Raw genomic sequence first — 22,707 nt, forward strand, 5'->3', positions numbered from 1 at the left:
TGCCTCTGGCCCAGGGCAGTTTGAAAAACTATCCCTATTTCAAAATAGCATGTTCCAAAGAGATTGCCATCTCATTTTTAAAAACACAGTGGACAGTCTTAGAGATGGCAAAAAATTACAAACACTACTGGAATCAGCATTTAGTTAAAGTACGTACATATGAGAGCTCAACATTCTAAAAGCCTGGTTTGTTTTACTCTTAGCAAAGGAGAGCACCTTGTTTTTGAGTCATAATACTTAAGGTCCCATGAAAAAGCTTGAGGGATTTACACATAAGAAGTAACTTTCAACCACCACTAATAATTCTATTATTACCTCATTCATGCATTCATTCTAAGGTTACTAGAAATTGTTTGGATCTAAAGCAAGAGTGAAAATGCTTTGTTGGAGTATTCTAAGCTTCACATTAAGGAAGTTTATCTATTCTCTCTGGCTAGAAGATGAAAAGATAATTTCAGACAAGTCTAAAAGTTGCTTTTGTGGTAGCCTGTTGTGTGAAAAATGGACAGATCAGAAAGGTACATACAGACAAACAGGAGAAAAACAAACTGTTTCTCTTTGGAGCAAACTTATCTGGTAATGTGTAATGCTCACTAGAACTAACCTGAGTCATTGCAAATAGATGACAAATTGCAGATATTTCTCTGGGATTTGACTCCTGAAAAAAAGAAACCCAGCTGGTTAAGCATGATAACAACGGTGCTTATCATATATATGGATATGATATATATGGTTATCATATATATGTAATATATATATTACAAACTTTCTTGACTGCACTGTCAAGAGATGTTTCCAATGAAGACATCAAATGTAGACCAACAATATTAAAAAGCTGAACAGAACTGGCTGGATACATTACACAAAGGATAAAGAATACAGTTTTACTTAGATGAAAAGCTATGGGATATGACACTACTACTTTTTGGCATACCAATGCTTGACCTTTAATCTTTCTCTGAAATGTCTTTGTCCCCTTTCCTAATGAATCCTTCTCCTGTCCGATATAAATAGTGAACCCTGTAAACAAGTCATGTATGGAGAATTTAAGTGAGCTAGCCCTGAATAATATACCCACCTTTTCTTCCAAAGTAGAAAAATCCTAGAAGACTCTAATGTTGGTCTTAGCTCATACAGAGTACTCAACAAATGCACATCTGAAATAACAGTAATGTCACAATTTTCACTCCATGAACAAAAGTTACAAAATTCAAGCATATTTGTTGAGTACTCACTGTATTTTCTGGTTCATGAGAGGTCACACATACAGATCCTGCCCTCAAGGAGCTTACATTCTTGTGGGTGGTACCAGTCAGGAAAGAACAGGGTTGTGTGATGGCACTTACAGTCTAGCAGATGATGCTAGCAGGAAATAAAAAGGTTGAGTTATGGGCAGGACATCAGGCCATAAAGACACACAAAGAAGGAAGAGATGAATGGGAGATTGAGAGAGCCCTGTCAAACAAAACAAAACTAATTTTATGTAGATCAACCTAAGAAACACTTTCTTTTTTGTGAAGGAAGTGCATCTTTGTTTGTTTGTTTGAAAAAAGCTCAAAGTTCCATTAAATAATTGTATCTTTTTATTGACATGTGAGAAAGCCATAGAATATGGGAATGTGGGAAAGGCAGATGTTGATGAGGTACTAAGTAAATTAGTGAAGAAAAAAGATAATTCAAAACATTATTGTGGGGGATGGAGAGATGGCTCAGAGGTTAAGATCACTGGCTGTTCTTCCAAAGGCCCTGAGTTCACTTCCCAGCAACCACATGGTGGTTCATAACCATCTATAGTGAGATCTTGTGCCCTCTCCTGGCATAGAGGCAGAACACTGTATAATAATAAATAAATCTTAAAAAAAAAAGATTATTGTAGTAAGCAATATTTAGTCTCCTTATTGTGTCTTCTTTGGTCAAAATTACATATGCAATGCCAAAATGCAAGCTTACTTCAATTGGACCTTAGGACTTGTTCTTATGCGAAATCAGTTTGGATGCAAAAGAAAATTATAATTCGACTTGCCACACATAATCTCTTTTCTGTCAGAATGAGTTGTTGGTTTATGAGTGTCACACTTCAGCTAAATTTAGATTCTGTGAACAAAATGAATTTCACACTATGCAAAATACTATAAAATGTACAGATGGTAGTAATGCTTTCAGTAGCCTTTAAACCACTGCTCCCTTGCCTGGTAAGCTTACCATTCTCCCCAAAATTTTACCTGCACCTCCACTTCCAGGGAAGTGTATCTTTTGCCTCTCTTCCACAATGAGAATTTTCTTTTCCATTTCTAGGACTGTTATCTATTCCCACTCCTTTCCCAGTACATGACCACAGATAATTCTTCAAATCCTGACTAAGGACACCTTTACCTGAGAGTGGTCAGATAATAAATATTTTAGTTTTGTGAGTTAGCTGGTTTCTGCTGCAACAACTCAATTTTATGTAACAGAAAAGTAGCAACATAAAATAAATTAAACAAATAGGCAGGACGTGTTCCAATAAATTCTATTTGCAGAAACATGCAGTAAACCAGATTTTCCTATTGATATCAATGAAAAGCCTTTGTTAGACATGTCTTGTGTGCCTGGGGTTACACTGAGCACTTAAAAGTACATTATAATTTTATTTATTTATTTATCTTTTGAGACAGGGTTTCTCTGTGTAACTGCCCTGGCAGTCCTGGAACTGTATCTGTAGACCAGGCTGGCCTCAAACTCACAGAGATCCGCCTGCCTCTGCCTCCCAGAGTGCTGGATTAAAGCATGTGTGACCATGACTGGCCATCATCTCTTCATTTCATTTTTTTTTAGTTCTTTTGTTAATTACACACTTACTCATTACTTTCAGCCCTCTGTTGCCCATGCATCTTTATCCGTGGCCTTTTTCTGCACATATGTACATGTCAGTTTACTGTTTACCCTGCATCCCTTAGACTAAAAAATTCTTGAGGGCAGACACTGGCTGATTACCATGACACAGACCAAAACACCTAGTACAATTTCAGATAGCCAGTGAATATACATCTGTTCATTAAGAACAGGTTTCTTTTAAGTAGGAAAAAGGTCAGAGAAATCATAAATACCAGCCATTTCTGTAGTTTTACTTTAGTTATAAAAAGAAAGTCTTGATATTGATAATAAGCCATACCTGATGCATTGAAGGTTTTTACTATAGTGATTTTAGTTTTTTCTGCAAAGAAGCAATTTCAATATTAGAGCAGAATTGTTGCTTTTTAAAACAAAAACAATTTGCCACGAGTATCATTTTTTTTTTTTTAGTGAAGTGCTAAAAAAATCACACTGTTGACATCTTGAAGATACCATTGGTCATCTCAGCAGTAGAATGAATGGGACTCTCAGTCACAGGACGTCCAGCATTGGCCTAGGGTGGGTCTGAGAGTTGGAGCCACATGTTTACGCACTTAGATCACACCCATTACACATCTTGTGTAATTCTACTCCCCTTTTCAGGCACTACTCCTAGACCCACCAATGTGACTTTACAATGCAGGTGGGTAGAGCTAAGTTATAAACAGCGCCTCCCGGTGACAGGTTGTAAGGAACAGATGCTGCAGAATGAAAGTCAGTGTGAATCAGCGCAGAGTGAATGAATAAAAAATATTGCAGAGATCAGACCTCTACTCTTGCCTGATGCGTCTAAAACAAAAAGGGGGAACTGTAGAGAGCTGCGTAATGCTGCGCCTTAAAGATGGAGCTGGTTTCTGCCTTCCACCTTCCCGATGGTGAGTGCTCTCTGTCACGAACAACTCCATATTTGGCTAAGGCTGAGGATCTGGATTGCTTCCATGTATGTGGACCTATCTGCATTGCCCCCGTGGCATGCTGGGGTTGGCTACTCAGAGGCTATTTAAGCTGTGGGCTGGCTTTCCCCAGGGTCAGATGATTGTTCAAGGTTCCTGAATAAACTGCATTGAAAAAAAAAATATTGCCACTACGGGTTACAATCAAGAACCCACTTTCTTCTTTCAGGTTAATGCAATACTATCCTCATTGTACTGGCAGATAAAACTGTTCTCAGTTATACAACTGCTGTATAACAAGCTCACTGTAGAACCAGGACTGCTCAAGTTAGAGAGCCATAGGCAAATCGTAATGTGCTCTGGAAAGGCAAGCCTTGGGAATATCTTTCCAAAGACATTTGGAGACAAAGTCCATGCTCCATCCCCCAGGTGATGGAGCATCTGGTTCAGAAAAGCTTGTGTAAGGAGGATTGCCAACTACGAGAGGCTGCACTCAGGGCACAAATTTGCAGAGAAATTCTGTCTCCTAGACAAAGGACCAAGCTTTGAAGGAAAGACTAAGCTTAGAGCTTGGAGACGTACTGAAAATAATGATATTATACAATTTCAGAAACTTTTGTATGAGTATTACTGATGAGCTCACCTCAATGTGGTTGTGATTCATGGTCAAAGGCTGGCGGTAAATACAGAGGTAGGTACCATTTTGTTCTGTCATTACTAATCCTTTATGCATGATTTTGTTTGTCTCAGTATTTGTCTCTCCATAGCAAGTGAAGCACAACTGTGAAATTAATTTATATTTTTGTTGCCAAACCCACAAAAAGATTCAATTTTACTAATGATTAAAAGTGAAAAAAAAAAAAAACCCTAAAGAATCGAGAACAAGATTTAATAATGTATCATGTTGTCTCAGCAAAGGCACAGCAAGTGACAAGATTATTTTCATCCACTCCTGCCAAAATGTTGCAGGGTACAATTTTTCTAGAAGGTAATTAAGCAGCAGTTCTTTTTTTAAATTAATTAATTATTTTTATATTAATCACAGGTTATTTGTTTTGTAGTTCTTAATGGCCTTAAAATATTCATGCTGCTGACCCATTATGTCCAGTCTTTGGAGTGTATCCTATAGAAATCAGGGATGAGTGCAAAAATGATGGCATCAGGATGTTCATTGCAACAATGTCTATTAAAAACTACAAAAACCTTTAATGTTTAATATATGGCACACAACAGAGCATCACCATTAATAGCAAGAGACAATGGAGAATGCTTACAATTTAATACTAAGTTAAGAGAGAAACCTAAAATCTATGTCAACTATGATTTTGAAAAGCGAAATACATAGTATAAGTGTATTTATGTGTGTATATATGTATATACATATAAATACATATGATCACACATGAAAGTGTACCGAATTATTAACAACAATAGTTTTCTATTTTCTTCTTTATTCTCCATTTTATGAGCTAATGCGTATTGCTTTAATAGCAGAAAAACAACAGATGTTATTTTTAAGTAGAGTGCTATGGTTATAACAGGAAGTTTAGGAGTGCGGTGACAACAGAATGAGAACTCAATAACAGAGGTCAAAGAGCACAAAGGTTTAACACTTAGGGAAATAAGCAAAGGAACCACAGAAACTTGTTCCTTACTAATTCTTTAGACCTGACGTACGAAAACCTCAAGAAGCTACAGAAAAGCCATGACATTTGAAAATAATTTGAAATTACCTGTTTTGTTTAAAGTCGACAATACTTCTGAAGCAGCATCCAAAGAAATAACAAACAGTGTAATTACTGGTATGGTTAACAAATGTGACTTTTCCCAGATTTCTTAAACACTGATTTTGCAAAATCTAACTGGTACTAGCCAATGCATCAGTCTCATTCTCTGCTATTCAGCCCAGAGATGAATTTGAGTACACATTCATTCCTTCAGAATTTGTTTCCTGAATGCCTGTTATGAGTGTAACACTCCAATATTTATTAGACTTAACAATTATGTTATTTAATATTTTGTTCCATTGTAGAAAGGGGGATGGAAAGATTGCAAGAGACAGAGGTGGAGGAGGACAGGAATGAAAAGTGTCTTTCGGACATGACAGGACACCTTCACTCACGACCTCACAACAGCTGTGGCTACCTGAACAGGATCAGCCCAGTCAACATTCTAGCATGAAGTGAGGATGGGTTCATGAACTCCTCCTACCCCTAACCAAGGAGCTATGGACAGTTGATGCTTCTGGGGGAGAAGTGCCAGTAATTTTTAAGGTTTGACCACACTTCAGCAGATGGCTCCACCCCCAACAGTATATAGGCAGCACGAATTGAAGTTTTGTTTTGTTTTGTTTTGTTTTTAAAGAGGACACGAAGTTCAGGGTGGGTAGGGAGGTGAGGGTGGACCTAGAAGGAATTAGTGAGAAGAGTGAAGGATGATTCTGATAAAAATACATTGTATGAAATCCCCCATCCCCAATTTAATAATAATAATAAAAAAATGACCGGGCTGTGGTGGCACAGGCCTTTAATCCTAGTACTCAGGGTGTAGAGGCAGGTGGATCTCTGTGAGTTCAAGGCCAGCCTGGTCTACAAAATGAAGTCCAGGACAGCCAGGGAGGTTACAGAGAGAAACCCTGTCTAGAATCCTCCTCCCCCCCAAAAAAAAAAGTTTAATAAAAGCATTTTAAAAAGAAAAGCTGTCCTTTCCGCTCTATGTTAATGAGAAATCCTTCATGGTTTGAAATTTACAGCATAAATAACAACTTTAATAGCCCTGGGGATGCTTTAGTAGTTCTCAGCAGTGACACATTCTAAGTCAAACACTAGTTTAATTTTAGAGTTCTTAAGCATTATCAACTTTCAAGCATTTTTAATTTTGAACCTATTTGATTTAAAAATCCACTTAAAACGGATCCTTTTGGTATTTCTTTAAATGAAAATAATTCTATAATTTGTTATTACAGATGAAATTTTAGGAAAAAAATTATGATGCAGGCACAGAAGCATAGGCCTGTAGTTGTAACAAATTGGGAGGCCAAAGCCAAATGATGGTGAGTTTGAGGCCAGCCCTATCTCAAAAAAACCCAAACAACTAAAAGAACACAATCAATGCATTGTCATGCTTAAAATGCACCAACATATAAAAATATATCCCACACAATACACAAAAGAATAAAAAAAAAATCACTGCTCCCAAAGCTAAACTGAAGATAATCTTTTTCACTGTTCAAAGCAATTGCACACAAAAATGACAACCGTTGCTTCTTCCTGTTGGGCCAATTATGTATTTAATCAGTTTCAATCATCATACAGATACATCTATGATTATTTAGCTTCTTAACCACCCACCACATGGTGGAATTTGATTTTAGCCAAGAGATTCTGAGAAGTGTTGGTGTTTGACGGAAATAAGATAGAAACTGTTTCTCCTCAGAGTGGAGAGAACAGAATGTGCTGCCCCACCTACCTCCCTGGGGCATCATGAAGTTCTTTGTCCTTTTCTCTAACATGACGAGGACCCAGTTTTTCCCCCCATTTCATGCTATCTAAAAACTGATTAAAAACACCCATATCAAGACTGGTTTTGGATACCCCGTACCTCCAAATTCACACTCAATCCCATTGAAGTCACTGGCTGTGCTTCCCACAGTTAAATAATCTATTGTATCAAGTTTGCTGGCATTGTGTTAGAGAGTAGGAAAATGGAGTGCTTAAATGATGGTCAATGTTTCTAATACTTTCTAGAATAGTTATAGTGGTAGAGGGATTTTTTTTTTTATTCTTCTAGGATCACAGAATTTTAACATTTAACCAGAACGGTTACTCTTACATGTTGGCAGGTTTTAAGTTTTGGAGTGTTGGATTATATGGAATTATGCAGGGTCTCCAAATATAACTTAGAGATACAAATCTTCATCACCACTCATCATACTTCTATTCATATGAAGGGCTATCAATTTTCACTTGCTCCAGAAACATTCTTACCATTAAGACTTGTAGTTTTTACCTCTTTTTTTCCCAAGGAGAAGAAGATAAAGGTATAATTAAAACAAAAACTTAACAAATAGGACTACATCTAGGCTTAAAGATTTTCAAAATCTTGCCTGGTGTACCATTGGAGTAGGGGACAAGACTGATAAGAGATGATTCAGCTGCAGAGAGAAAAAAACAAGTGAATATTTTGAAACAATTATATTTCTTTTGAACCAAGGTCTCAGTGTATAGCCCTGGCTTGAAACAGTTATTTATGAATTATCTTTCTTATTTTTTAAAAATTTTTATTAGTTACAGTTTATTCAGTTTGTATCCCAGCTGTAGCCCCCTCCCTCACCCCATCCCAATCCTACCCCCCTTCCCTCTTCTTCTCCTATGCCACTCCTATTTACGAATTTTTAAGAAGTCAGAACTCTTGAGATACAATTATAAAAAGTAGAAAAAGTGCTATGAGACTCACAATCATGGAGTCTATTGCATCATTATAGCTCTGTGACAATAAGTTAGGAACAACATGGAATAAAATAAAAGCTAGTTTCATTATTTTTTCCAGCCAAGAGTGTTCTATAAAAACATTTAAAATAATTCGTTGACTTGTAGTCATGGATATATTGGCACATTGACACCATTCTATTATAATGATGGCTGCCAGCTACCAACTCTTCCCATGGTAAATTTAGAATATATACATATATAGTCTTCATATAATATTCATATGATATATAACATAGGTAAATTTAGAGTAGATAATATATAGTAACTAATTTATAGCATTTAATATTATATATCATTCACTATTACAGTAATTAACCCATTTCTTGGTAAGTCATTTTAAAATATGGCTGCTTCTAAGGCAATCAATCAAGCCATAAATTTTTTGTGGAATGGCTCCACTTATGCTAGAAAGTGAATCTACTATGTACATTTCACATGTTTAAATATTTAAGAGATTCAGTGGTTTGATCTCTACCTAAATACATAAGGACTCTGTAGCACTTCACAATGAAAATCTTCTAGTCTTATAGTGGTGAGCTTGATTTTCAGCTGGTATGGACAAAATCTGGGTGTGTCAAAGGACTTGGCTGGCCTTTTTCAGACTGGACATGGGTTGGCTAAAAACACACCCTGTCTGTCCCATATTATTGCTTTCATATTTTCTCATTTACTATATTTATTCTTTTAAGTAATTGCCAGGATTGTTCTTGAAGAGTAATAAGACTGGTCCTAAGCAGTTCAAGTCAAAGTATGCTTCTGGGGCAGAGCAAACTGGTCACAGCTGGTTTTAAATGGATGATTATTAATTGTTTTGGATGTGAATGAATGGTGACCAAGTTCAAAGTCTGTGGGCAGAGATGCCTTCTTCCCTTGATACTACACTGGGTCCTGCCAGATAGTTTATATAGCTGTACCCTCAGAGCACCCCGAACCCAGGTTATGACTAGAACTCCAAAAGCACTTCACTCCATTCTAGAAAACAAAAACAAAACAAACAAACCAAAAAAACCCCAAACAGGGTTTTGCGGACTTTGCTATGATTAAGTTTGCCAAAAGCTATTTTACTAAAACAGTGGGTCTCAACCTTCCTAATGCTGTGACCCTCTAATACAGTTCCTCATGTTGCGGTGACCTCCCCCACAACCATAAGATTATTTTCTTTACTATGTCATAATTGTAATTTTGCTACTGTTATGGATCATGATGTAAATATCTGTGTTTTCTGATGGTCTTAGGCAACTCCTGTGAAAGGATCATTTGACCCCAACCAAAGGTCGCACCCCACAGGTTGAGAACCACTGTATTAGAAGAAAACTACACTAGCATGCTGGATCCTAGAAGCTCAATAACGAAGGGACAAAGTGACATGGACAAAGAGGTTGGGCTTTGGTGGCTTGAGGTTCAGGGTTTGAATCTTCGGCCTATATATCTCATGCCAGCGACACTCCTTATTTACCCTATAGCAGGTACATGTTGTCTCTTATTTTCATCTTTAAACACCCTGTGAAGTAGATGCTATTGTTTTCCTCAGTTTACAGAGGAAGAAACCAAGGCACAGAGAGGTGAAGGAACTTGTCCCAGACCTGAGCCAGTGGTGAAGTTTGGAGGGTGGTGGCTTAATTCAAACCCCAAGAGGCAGGTTGGTTCCAGAGACTGTGTTAACATGGTCAGTTTCCCCCGCTGAGCCTGTTTCCACATCTACAGCATGAACATCATTATTGCCATGACGCAGGACTGAAGACTTCCAGGCACAATTGTTCATGCATAATAGTACACGCATGAGGGATGGCTGCTGTTTTTATTTGTTTGATTGAAATGATTGAATGAGTAACAACAGTTCATTTTCACAAGTTTAAAGATGGAGTACCAACTGACTCACAGCCCTTCTAGGATATGTGGTATACCAAAAAGAAGACAGGTAGGACTCAAAGAAGCCACGTACTGCCTTTGTGTGATGTGGGTCAAGGAGCTGCGAGATCTTAGACAAGTTATTCAGCAGCCCTAGGCTTTGTTCTCTCATCATAGGATACTACAATGCTGGTTTCCAGTTAGTCATCAGTCTCATGTCAGGGTCTGTTATTACTTTCTGTAGGTTCTTGTTCTAAATTTCTCTTTAGTTTACTTGCCTTCCCATTGTCATGTGTGCAAAGCTCGTAGAAGCCTCTGGGAAGATATTCATGAAGCCAAGATACTGAAAGAGTGTATTGAAGAGAAGAGCTCACTTTGTAAATAGAATAAATCTTGGCACATTTAAGTTCTTGGTGCTGCTTAGACTTGTGAGCTAGACTACCAAACATAGCTGAAGCACGTAAGCAGCTACCAATGATACCCACACATTCTAGTTATTAGAGAGTTATTCCCCAGCTCTGCCAGGCAGTACGGAAGGATCAACATGCCTGTCTGCTGTTGGTCTTGAAGGTGTACGTTTAATGACAATTAAGCTTCTTAGAGGAAGACAGTTTCCTTGTATCCGACCATGTCTTGCTGCACAGAGAACTCTCAGAGTAATGTTTTCTTGAGATTCCCCAAAGTCATAAAATAGTTCTTACCGGATGGTGATAACAAACTGGAGTTGTCAGCATTTTCTGTCAATGAGAAAAGGTGACTTAGCATTAGTTGGGTTCTTTCACATGTTAGTAGGAGATGAACACTTTTGATGGCGATGAATGTGAATTGATGGCTACCAAAAGAGGGCAGCATGTTATTTCGCTATTATGCTCCACACCCTGATCAGTGTTTCTTTTCAATCCTCTACAAGTTCAGCTTTCTTGTGAAGCAATCCTTCCAGTTTTTAACGTTTTTTTTTTTTTGTTTTTGTTTGTGTGTGTGTGTGTGTGTGTGTGTGTGTGTGTGTGTGTGTATGTCTGGTGAATGCATACATGTGCATGTAAGTAGCCATGTGTGTGTATACAGAAGCCAGAGGAGACTATTCGGTGATGAGGTGTCTTTAACCCTCTATATCACTCCACTTTACCTTTTTCTCTTTATCCTTTTCTTTTCTTGAGACAGGGTCCTTCACTGAATCTGAAACTCATTGTCTGGGCTAGGCTGACTAGTCAGTAAGCTCCTGGGATCTACCTGCCTCTGCTCTCCAACCCTGGGCTTATAGGCACATGCAATCATGCTGGATTTTTATGTGGGTTCAGAGGATTTGAACTCAGGTCCTCTCTCTTTCACAGCAAGCACTCTTATGCACTGAGACATCTCCCCAGGTCTTCAACTTTTAACTATTGATGGTGCTCTATATATGGTGTTGTATAATCTATAAATGCATACCGTACACTGAAAACTAAGGAGCTTGCTAAGATTTTAAGCCATTGATTAGTGTTCATTTAATATGTAGAAAATATGCACATCTTCAGAAACTGAATTTTATTAACTCTGCTTAATTTTTAATGCACACTTTTGGTCTAGTATGTCACCACTTTCCACTGAAGTGAACGAGATCAACCACCTTTGCGTGAAGAAGCTACAACAGCTGCTGAGTTATTTGTTTGGGAGAAAATGTTCAGATCCTTTAAAAGAAAAAAAAGTTTTATTTTATTTTATTTCTGTTCAGGAAAATAATACATGCTCGAGGCTGGAGAAATGACTCAGTGGTTAAGAGTGCTTGCCATTCTACAGGACTCAGATTCAATTCCCAGCACCCGCATAAAACTCCAGCATGGTCACATGTGCCTTTAACCTGAGTTTTGCAGGGCAGACACAGGTAGATAGGTCCTAGAAGCTCACTGCCTGGCCAGCCTAGCCTAAACAGTGAGCCTAGGGAGGAAGGAAAAGGGTGTCAGATACCCTGAAACTAGAGTTACACGAGGTTATAAATATACACGTGGAAGCTGTAAGAAGGAGATACCGAGTCTAAGGGCCACCTGGATCACATAACTGGACATAAACACAAACACAAACCAACCCTACACCCAGAAGATAAAAAAAAAACAAAACACAAAAGTATATATTTAGAATAACTGAATGCCACGGTACATAAATGTTGCCTCATTAAAATGGTTTTGGGATAAAAAACAAAACAAAACAAACAAACAAAACATACATGTGGGTTCTAGGAATTAAACCCAGGTCTTTGGGAAGAGCAGCCATCTTGCCAGCCCTAAAGCTTGACATTTAGAAATTTGTTATTCTTTGCCTTTTCTTTTTCTTTTGGCATATCGGTTTACTCTTTCTATGCCTTAGAACTCTCAGTACGATGGTCAACATCACTCTTCACGGTACAACATAGCTGTGTCCCTGCACGTCTTACATACTTTATGCTTTCAGAGTTTTCTTTGGAAACCTACAAAGTAGCTCTTCACCATTACTAATTTGTTGAGGTATTTATTTAAACCCATACACAAAATTGTTGGAATCTGTCTATAAAATTTACTTAGTTTGACTCTGATAATTTTTTTTCTGGTGAGTTTTTCAAAAGAAAATCCATATATTCCAATTATGAAGAGAATAAGTTTACAATAGAAGTCAAATAGAGCCCAGAGAATAGGAAACTTGCTGGGTGTGATGGTGCACACCTGTAATCCCACACTCAGGGAGACAGAGGCAGGGAGATCTCTGTGAGTTTGAGGCCAGCCTGGTCTATAAAGCAAGTCCAGGACAGCCAAGGCTACACAGAGAAACCCTGTCTCAGAAAAAAAAAAAAAAGGAAACAAACAAAAAGAAAGGAAACTCAAGAAAATAGCTCCATGGATGGAGCCACCTTCCATATAACACATTCAGAGCACTTTTTACCCATGTTATTACCACCACCTCCCAGATTCTAGTGTCACGTGTTCTAGCATGGTGCTAGTACTGCCATATGGTTGCCCTACTATCATCTCTCCTCCAACTCAATGCATCCAACTTGGCCTTCATCACTCCATATCGTTTTGCTATTTGATCTCTTCTTGAACTTAATAGTATTCTAGCTAACAATAGCTAAGTAATTCAAGCTGAAAATGTAAGTGTATTGGTTTCTTCTCATGTTAATGCTCTAACAAATTATCAAGAAGTTGGTGTCTTACAATACAAGTGTGTTATCCAAGACTACAGGTTATAAATCTACTTCGGAGCTCTCCAGATGAACATCAAATTCATGATAAGCTACAGTCCTATCTGGAAGCTCTGGAGGCAGATCCATTTCCTGCCTATTTGGGTTATTAATGAACTCTTGTTCTCTGCGGTTGTAGAACCGAGGTCCTCATTTTTCTTACTGGCTACACACAGAGGGCCATTCTAGGTCTCAGAGACCTGTTTCTTGGTTCTTGTCTCATTTGTCTGTCTTCAAGGCACACACATGAGAGGATAGAGTAGGGAAGTTCTCATATGCCACCATTATGTCACTTAAAAACTCACACGATTTGACTGGGTTTATCCAGACAGTCTATGATAATCTCCACATCCCATGGTTTTTTAATACTAATTACATATGTAATGGCCTTTCTACATTGTAAATTTAAACTCTATCTTTTCAAACTGGAAGCTTTAGAAGATGACACCTTTATGTCAACTCTCTGGCCTTCGAAAGCATCCTTTGCCTGCAGAAGCTGATGGAGATAGCTGGCTCCTCTTTACATCTTAAAATATTTATTGGCTACATCATGCACTTGGCATTTGGACATGTTCTTCAACATTTCTACTGCGTCTTAGGCTGGCTATATTATAAAACAATGAAAGCTTATTTGATTAAGGCCCAGTGATTAAGAGCATTTGTTACTCTTGCAGAAAGTCTGGGTTCAATTCCCAACACCCACGTAACTCCAGTTCTAGGGGATTAAATAATATTGTTCCTAATCTCTGTGGGCAACAGGTATGCACATGGTGCACATACAAACATACAAGCAAAACTCTCGCACATAAAATAAAATTAATACATCTTTTTAAAAGTGTAATTAAGTCTCATCAGGAGTGGCTGCGTTGTCCTCCTCTGTGGCCTAGCAAGGCTGTTCCCTCCTCACGGGGAAGTGGTCAAAGCCACTGAGTTCATGTCAGAGACAGTCCCTGTTCCCCTTACTGGGGAACCCACTTGGATACTGAGCTGCTATGGGCTACGTCTGAGCAGGGGTTCTATGTTATCTCCATGAATGGCCCTTGGTTGGAGAATCAGTCCTAGGGTCAGATGGAAGGACCTCCCCTATCAGAGGACTTAGAGAAGGGACAGGGAGGAGATGAGGGAGGGAGGGTGAGATTGGGAGGGAATGAGGGAAGGGGCTACAGCTGGGATATAAAGTAAATAAACTGTAATTAATGTAAAATTAATAAAAATTAAAAAATAGGTAAAAAAGTAATTAATTCATAGTTCTGGTGTCTGGGAAGCACAAAAATTGAGAGGCTACATCTGGTGAGCTACATCCTGCTGTGTCATACATAGAAAAAGGACAAAGTGGTTCACAAGACAAAGAGAGTGATAACTCCTGTGAGAATGACATTGATGCATTCAAAAGGGAGGGGCCATCATAACTTAAGCTTTCAATTGTCCCACTTCTCAAAAACATCACAAAGGCAAGTAAAATGTCAACATGAGGGTTTTTTTGGGGGGAGGGGGAATTCTAACCGTAGCATGCTATATAAGGCTTGTTTTTCTCCCACTAAATGCTTAGCAGCTTGATGTTTTATCTATTATCATCCAGTGTCATGGATCTTGTAACTATTCAAAGATACCTTTGCTTTGACTGATAAAATCATTAAGAAATCTCTATCATAACAGAGTACTTGCCTACCGTGTGCAAGGCCTCAGGTTTGATTCTTAGCACCAAAATATTTACGTGCATACACATACATACATACATACATAACTGCAAGAGAAATCTCTATAAGTCAGGAATTAAGTTATCAACACATGACAGGTATAGCAAGAGGAGAAAATTAACTCAGAGAAACAGTGCAAAGGTCAAAGGTTGGAACAATCATTTAGGACCGGAAGAAGAGACAAGAAGCAAAAGCTGAAACCATGTAGAGATAGGGGTTGTCCAATGAGAAAGGAATCATGAAGATGGAGGAGGCAGAGTGACTTCTAGATGTATGGGTAAGTCAATCAGAGAAAGATACACACACACAACACCTTCCCTTTTGCATTCAAATTTCTTTTTTATTACCAAACATTGGCTAAACCTAGCTAAAAGCCAGTTGACAAAGAGTTATTCTCTGTGTTGCAAACCATTAGAGGGGAATGATGGAGAACAGATCTGAGAATGGGGGAAAGTGATCTAAGTAGAGTCCTAAAGACTTGAGAATACTCCAGGCATGGCAGCGTACACCTTTAATCTCAGCACTTAGGGAGGCAGAGGCAGGTGGATCTCTGTGAGTTCGAGGGCAACCTGGTCTACAAAGAGAGTCTAGGACAGCCAAGGCTACATGGAGTAACCCTGTCACAAAAAAAAAAACCAAAAATGAGAGAGAGAGAGAGAGAGAGAGAGAGAGAGAGAGAGAGAGAGACTTGAGAATACTTGGATAACTATTACTTGGAATGTGATGTGTGGAGTCGTAGTTAGGTCTGACAATTAGAGCAAAGAGATCTTACAAATGTGTGCTGAATTGTCCGTCTAAATTCATGCCAAAAACAATGTTAAAAGCTCACAAGTTATGTGTCCCAATTACCTAGAGTGGTAACCTCAATAATATACTCACAATTGACTTTTCCTCTTTGCTTAATGTCCTCTCTCTGCTCCCTGACATCACTTTCTAAATAAACTACTTGGACCCCACATAGGAGGTCATATCTGGGTGCTGCTGAAGTGTTCATATTCCTCTCTGCTGTTTAACACTGGGGTAGACATTAAGTTTTCCAATGTAAGATGGCTGTCTTAAAGCTGTGGCAATGCCAATGGGTCTTCCAACACACCATCCTTAAGTTGGATGGGAACAAGACTTTCTCTTTCGGAAGGGACTCTATAAAAGATACAGCTAGGCCCCCTTGCATGAGTTCTTTTTACACAACCGAAACTCCTCCAGATTAAGTTACTATTCCACAGAGAGATGTTTAAAAACAAGCCACCACGCCTAGGCACTATTATATGGGAACTCTAAACAAAATAATGTTTTCTCATTATATTGGGTTTTCAGAACTTGGGACAACAAACACTCTTCCAGAAAATACCTCTTTAGACTTTAACTACATAAGGGAAAAAGACGAATAGAAGCATTTCTAATTTGGCACATCCAAAGCATGTTTACTTGAACTGTGACTGTCTCATGTCACACTGCTCAATAAGTACTCTTACATAACGTATTTATTAAAAGATTAATAACGACATCACCAAGGAAAACTTTAGCTCTTAGCTGATAGAGCTTCCTGAGGAGAAACCAGCCATTCTAGGTGGGCTCTCACCATGACTGGAAGGTGAAATGTGGTCTTGATCCTCCAGGGGCCAACTCTTGCTCTTCCTCCAGCTTCACACAAAAGTAGCCCACCTCTTTCAACCTTTGCTGTCCACAACTGATCAGACATGAGGCGTCAGCCATTCTGTAGCTCACACTCACTGACAAGAATCATCAGCCTTATATGGTTAGTATAAGGGAGCTGTCAGGCCTACAGTTGCTTCACTTTCCCCTAGATCCTTCAGATGTGCAGCTTCTTGGCCAGATGTATGCTTAGTTTTGCAATAAGCAGTCTAGTTTCTTTGGGGCATCCACACTACAAAAGTAAAAGGCATCACAGACCAACATGAGGTTCAGTTGGTTCCCATGGACTACAAGTCATACCCTGTGGCTTCCGGATGCTCATGTTCTCCCATCTTACATCCATTCTCCCTTCCCATCTGCCTGCTCCATTGACTATTAAGTTTCTGTGCCAGCTGTGAGAAGAGCAGTTTCGTAAAGTGTCAACCAGCTCCCACAGTTTGATTCAGTCAAATCCCTGTAGCAAATCCCTCGAGGAAGGGAGAGGAGGTAGGGAGGGATGGAAAGAGGGAGGGAGGGAAGGGACAAGGAAGAAAACTGGGTATCTGACTTATTATTTTTTCTGTGATTTAATGCCAGCTTACACAGTTTGAAACAAAAATTCTAAGACAATTAGCTTAAATAGTCTATCATTGTGGTGTCCAACATGGCTGCCCCTAGCCTCATGTGACAACTTAAATTTTAAATTACTCAGGCAGGTAGTTCTTCTGTTGTGGCCATGTTCCCTGTTCTGTTGTTCCTTTTGTAGTGTATCAAATGAACTTGTTTTTTTTTTTTTTTTTCTAAAATAAATTTAAACTGGTTAAATACAATGAAAATTCCACTGGTCTGTTCAAGGTTGATGTGCTCAGCAGTCACATGTGGCTGGTGGCCACAGCACTGAGCAACAAGTAGAGAACACTCATCATCACAACAAAAGATTTCTGGATGACAGCACTGGCTTGTATTGCTAATGGTTGGCATCCCCTCACAACGAGTCCAGTGCATGGCAGACATGTTTTACACGTATTAAGTCACAAATTTCTGAAATGTGTATCGACGCTTTGCAGAAAAGGAATCTGAAACACAAGGTTGAAACACCTTGCTAAACTTAGAGGTTAAGATTTGGCCTCAGAAAACCCAGGGCCTAGAACTTTATGACCACACGGTGACCTGGCTTGGTACAAAAAAAGTCGTTGGCTCTGCTGAGGCTACACTCAAACAGCTCTAGTCCAGATAAAGGGTATCCCAGTGAACACCCTAACAGACTCCTGCTGTTTCCTTAGGGCAAATGAGCTTGAGTTTTTATACAATCCCTGGGAGGAAATGATGCCTCACACCACTCTACCTTTAATGGCAGAAGGAGTCAGGGGCTTAAAGAAATTCTTCAACGTGAAGAGTCCAAATTTTCTATGAATAGCACCTTCTAGGGGACGATCAGGAAAAGAGAGTGATATTTTGTTTTTTTCAAGACAAGGTATCTCTGCATAGCCCTGTCTTATGTGCTCATTTTTTAAACTCTATTTCATTTGGGGTGTTTAGCTCCTTACCTCCCTTTCACCAACCCTTTAACCTTAGGTAGGAGAGAGAAGGTTAGTAGGGAGAGGGGATGCAGACCCCTTTACTTCTCTCATCTGTTTAGGGTCGATGGATTCTTTTTTTCAATTAAATTTTTATGTTTTATATTAATTACAGTTTATATTAATTACAGCTTATTCATTTTGTCTCCCAGCTGTAGCCCCTCCCATATTCCCTCCCAATCCCACCCTCTCTCCCTCATCTCCTCCCATGCCCCCCCCCCCAAGCAGTGGGCAGTCTCATCAGGACTGGCTGCATTGTCCTCTGTGGCCTGGCAAGGTTGCTCCCCACGGGGGGGGGGGAGGGGGTGGTCAAAGAGCAGGCCACTGAGTTCATGTTCTTTTGGGGGCTATACCAATCCCTGTCGACAACAAACGCAGCGAGCAGTCTCCTCCAAGCTGCTTAGTTGAAATGATTCTCTCCATCTGGTCTCTTCAAACTGCCACACTTTCTCTTTCTGGGCTCTCATATTTATATCCCTCACAGTCCTAGACTATCGCCTCTTCATGCTGCACGAGGCAGGCAATTACCAGCTGGCAAACACCATGGCCAGCAGGAGGCAATTATCAGCTGCAGACAAAGTAAAGCCCAAACTAACATCCCACACTTGGGGATTAAAATAAAAACATATTTACATAATATAACTGAGGTTTTAAAAGAAACCCAAACTTCCATTACACCTGGCTGTCCTGGAATTCACTCTGCAGACCAAGCTGGTCTCTCCTGCCTCTGTCTCCTAAGTGATGGGGTTAAAGGTATGCATCACCACCACTCAGGCAGAGTGAGATCTTAAAGAAAGTCAAGTCATTTGGGCCGACAGTGCTTTCCATAAGAACCACAGACTAAGAAAACCCTTATTCCAGGCATAAGAAACCTCCTTCCAAACGGTTGGTCAGGTGACTCCCTAAACAATCTAGATTATTGATGTAACATGGCAAGATACATGTAATGGTGCAGTCAGTGGCACTCACATATTGGTGATAACCAACAGTTGTCTCATGGGATTTAAGGTCCAATTCAACAGGAGGGAAATCATGCCTGGTACTGGAAACCTAGCTAGCTTCTCAGGGCTAGTGAGGTCATTGACCTTAGGAAAAAAACCTACTACTGCTACTTTGCTAGACCAGCATCATTCCTTACTATATCCTAAAACTTATCCTTATACTTGCAGATCAGGTGCAGCTCCCACCCCTCATCTAAGAAGCCCCGATTTGCAGCGAACGGAGACCAGCACGGAAAAATACACCGGACACAAAATACAGACCATGAGATTACGGGAAGTTCAGCCCCAACTGATACATCTACGTTACAATAGTGATCAGGGCCCATGGAGAAAGAGGGGGTGGAAAGATTGGGAGATACGGAATACCTGAAACCCAGTTGTCTGCTGTGGAATGGTCTCTCCTAGAAATGGCTGCACACGTAAGACGGAACAATGGCCAATGCTAATGTCAATGTCAATGGCCATGCTAATGTGGAAGGGGGAAAACGTGTGGGTCCCACCCCTAGACAAAGGACTCTAGGTAACTACTGAGAGATAGAGAATTAGCCTCCCCTAGGGGTGAACCTCTTTATTGGTTGTCTAGTGAAGAGAGGTCAGCCTTGAAACCATACACAAACAGCAAAAACAGACTGAGTAGGCTGTATTTATATATTTGTGCATATGCGTGTATATTGTTACATATCTATTAAACAGTAACAATCAAAGAAACGGGGGCTGTCAACTTGAGAGTGGGGAGCAATTTTAAAAATTTTAAACTTTGAAGGCCTACTATGTTTCAAGTGCTGAAGTTATAGCAAGAAACAAAGTATTTTTTCCACTTTGCCAATGAAAATTTTCAGTTATTCAAACTCATTGTCAAATACTTGTATCCCCCAGCACAGAATTTGTTAGATGGTACTGTGGACCCAGCTTCGGTTAATGACAAAACATTTCCTATTAACAAGCAAAATGTCCATATAGTTGGAAGGCAACACAGCTGAGTGGACAATTCTTATCTATCCAATTAGTGATACCATCATAAGCTACTTAAATTTACTTCTTGAAGTAAGAGTAATATCTTTTCTCCTTAACTTAAAAAAATAATTCAAAACTTTACTGGCTATTATATTGTCCCATGAAAGAATGCTGAATTTCTAAAAGAAAAACAGAAGAAGAGGTATCGACCAAACACGACATATTTAGTAATGAGGGCCACAAAATCATTGAGAAAGCATTTGTAATGTGCCTTAGTGGGTTGTTTTCATGGGCCTGTGATCTTACTCACATGAGATCTCTTGCAAAATGAACTAAGGGTGTACAATTCTCAAGGCATATTTTACTGACATTCTTCCCTGGAACGTTAGCTTAATCCCTAGTAGCTGAAATCAGTGGAACTATGGCTTTCATTCCTTAGGGTTTCTCTTAATCTTTACCAAGTGCTTTTGGTAAGAGGTACAAATTCATCCCAGAATGAATCATGGCAAAGTCATATAAAAACCATGATCATATGCCTCGTTGAGTAAACACGGGGAAGCAGTTTTAAGAACACAAGTTCTAGAGTCTTACCACCTCCACTCTTCAACTGTGTGACCTTGGAAATGACTCAAACTGTCCCAATCCCAAATAAGCACTCCTGTCTGTCTGGCATACACAGAGTTCTGGGGAGCTTCTTTCTAGATTTTGGTATTGTTTCTTTCTGGGTAACCTACTTAGTTGCTTCCTTGCTTAAGGCCTCCGTATTCCCATATGCAGGAGATTCTCTACCTCAGTGAGATAACATACACCAAGGTATTTTATAAATCAGGAAAACCTATAGGAATGCAGTCTTGTGGTTGCAGCTACTCTTGTCAACATTTAATCCTATGAGCTATGGCTACGAAATTCTACAAAGAGACACTGAGACCCTCATAAAGGGCCAGACATTTACCAGCCAGCACAAGGCACACTAGAATTTTTACCAGTTTTGAAACCAAGAGATTTGTTGGCTTCATTGTAATGTTAGCCACCTTAAAAATTTGCTCATATTTATTTATGAGTGAGTATATACCATGTGTGTCTTTGGCCACATAATATAGGATAAACATATTAAAATCTATTCTCCTAAATAAGCTAAGCAACAAGGAAGACCCTAGGGAAGATGCTCAATCTTCGTTCAGAAGGACAAATGGGATAGACATTGGAAGCAGGAGAAGACAGGGAACAGGACAGGAGCCTACAACAGATGGCCTCTGAAAGACTCTACTGATCAAAATATTGAAGCAGAGGCTGAGACGCATAGCCAAACTTTGGGCAGAGTACAGGGAATCTTATAAAAAAAGGGGGAAATATAAAGACCTGAAGGGGACAGTAGCTCCAAAAGGAGACCAACAGAGACAAAAAACTGAGCCCTGGGGCCTTGCAGAGATTGATATGCCAACCAAGGACCATGCACAGAGAGGGCCCAAAGCCCCAGCTCAGATATAGCCCATAGACTCAGTCTCAAAGTGGGTTCTCTAGTAAGGGGAGCAGGAACTGTTTCCGATATGAACTCAGTGGCAGGCTCTCTGATCACCTCCCCCTGGGGGTTACAACCTTGCCAGGCCACAGAGGAAAACAATGCGACCAGTCCTGATGAGACCTGATAGGCTAGGGTCAAATAGAAGGTGAGGAGGTCCTTCACTATCAGTGGACTAGGGGAGGGGCATGGGAGGAGATGAGGGAGAGAGCGTGGGATTGGGAGGAAACGAGGGAGGGGGCCACAGCTGGGATACAAATTGAGTAAATTGTAATAAATGATAATAATAAAAAAAGAAAAAATTGCTCGTTAAAAATACATCTTTATTTTTAAAAATCCTATGGCTTTGGGGCTGGGGACATAGAGCATTAGTAGAGCACTTGCTTAGCATGAACAAAGCTCAATCTCCATCAGAGTCTAGAGAAAAGAAGATTTGGAAATGTTTTCACTTTCCTAATCAGAACTCTGAATAGGAGCAGTCCTTCAGACAGGATAGCTCCGGGTCCTGCTGGCATCATTTAGGCCATGTTAAAGAAGGCCAGTACCCAGGCTACATACTTGGGCTGTCCGGCATGAGGATCTCTGGGGGTAGGTGCAGGTGACAGACTTTATCTAAAAATCTCTAGGTGATTCCATGGAACAGCCAAAGTTCTCAGCCTGACTTAGACGATGAGCGACCCAGATAGTGCACACAATTCTCAGAATGACGTTATGTCCAAGACAGAACCCAAGGCCCCCAAAATGCAGGACAATGAATTATGGAGCTAAGTACTTGAAGACTGGGTGGATGAACTCACAGAAGGTCACAGCCTCATGCATCCTATGAGGAGGGAAATCATATCTATCAATAGGAATCCTTGGCAAGGTACAGCTTCCTCACTGACATCTATGTAAGTTTGGAGGGGTGGCATATGTCTCACTGGAAGTCACTGGATTCAGATTATAACGCTGATGATACATGAGCTGTGGGGGAAATGTCCGTGCTTTAGAATATCACTAAGCTAGCTGGGCATGAGTGGCACACGGCTTTAATCCTAG

General features: G+C 39.7%; 1 protein-coding gene across 3 annotated transcripts in view; it reads right to left on the bottom strand.

Annotated features, from left to right (window-relative positions):
- Adgrg2 (adhesion G protein-coupled receptor G2) overlaps nucleotides 1-22,707 on the bottom strand; it is a 128,789-nt gene that overhangs the window by 37,357 nt on the left and 68,725 nt on the right. For 2 of the 3 annotated variants that reach the window (XM_060374626.1, XM_060374624.1), the window contains exons 4-8: nucleotides 10,804-10,839; nucleotides 7,879-7,917; nucleotides 5,498-5,524; nucleotides 3,152-3,193; nucleotides 605-658 (exon numbers count right to left, since the gene is read on the bottom strand). In XM_060374626.1, coding sequence (XP_060230609.1) covers nucleotides 605-658; nucleotides 3,152-3,193; nucleotides 5,498-5,524; nucleotides 7,879-7,917; nucleotides 10,804-10,839 — 198 coding nt within the window. The remainder of the gene's footprint in view (nucleotides 1-604; nucleotides 659-3,151; nucleotides 3,194-5,497; nucleotides 5,525-7,878; nucleotides 7,918-10,803; nucleotides 10,840-22,707) is intronic. The other variant, XM_060374625.1, reaches the window with a different exon arrangement.

Source organism: Meriones unguiculatus, chromosome X, assembly GCF_030254825.1.
Source record: "Meriones unguiculatus strain TT.TT164.6M chromosome X, Bangor_MerUng_6.1, whole genome shotgun sequence".
In the NCBI taxonomy this organism is placed as follows: Eukaryota; Metazoa; Chordata; class Mammalia; order Rodentia; family Muridae; genus Meriones; species Meriones unguiculatus.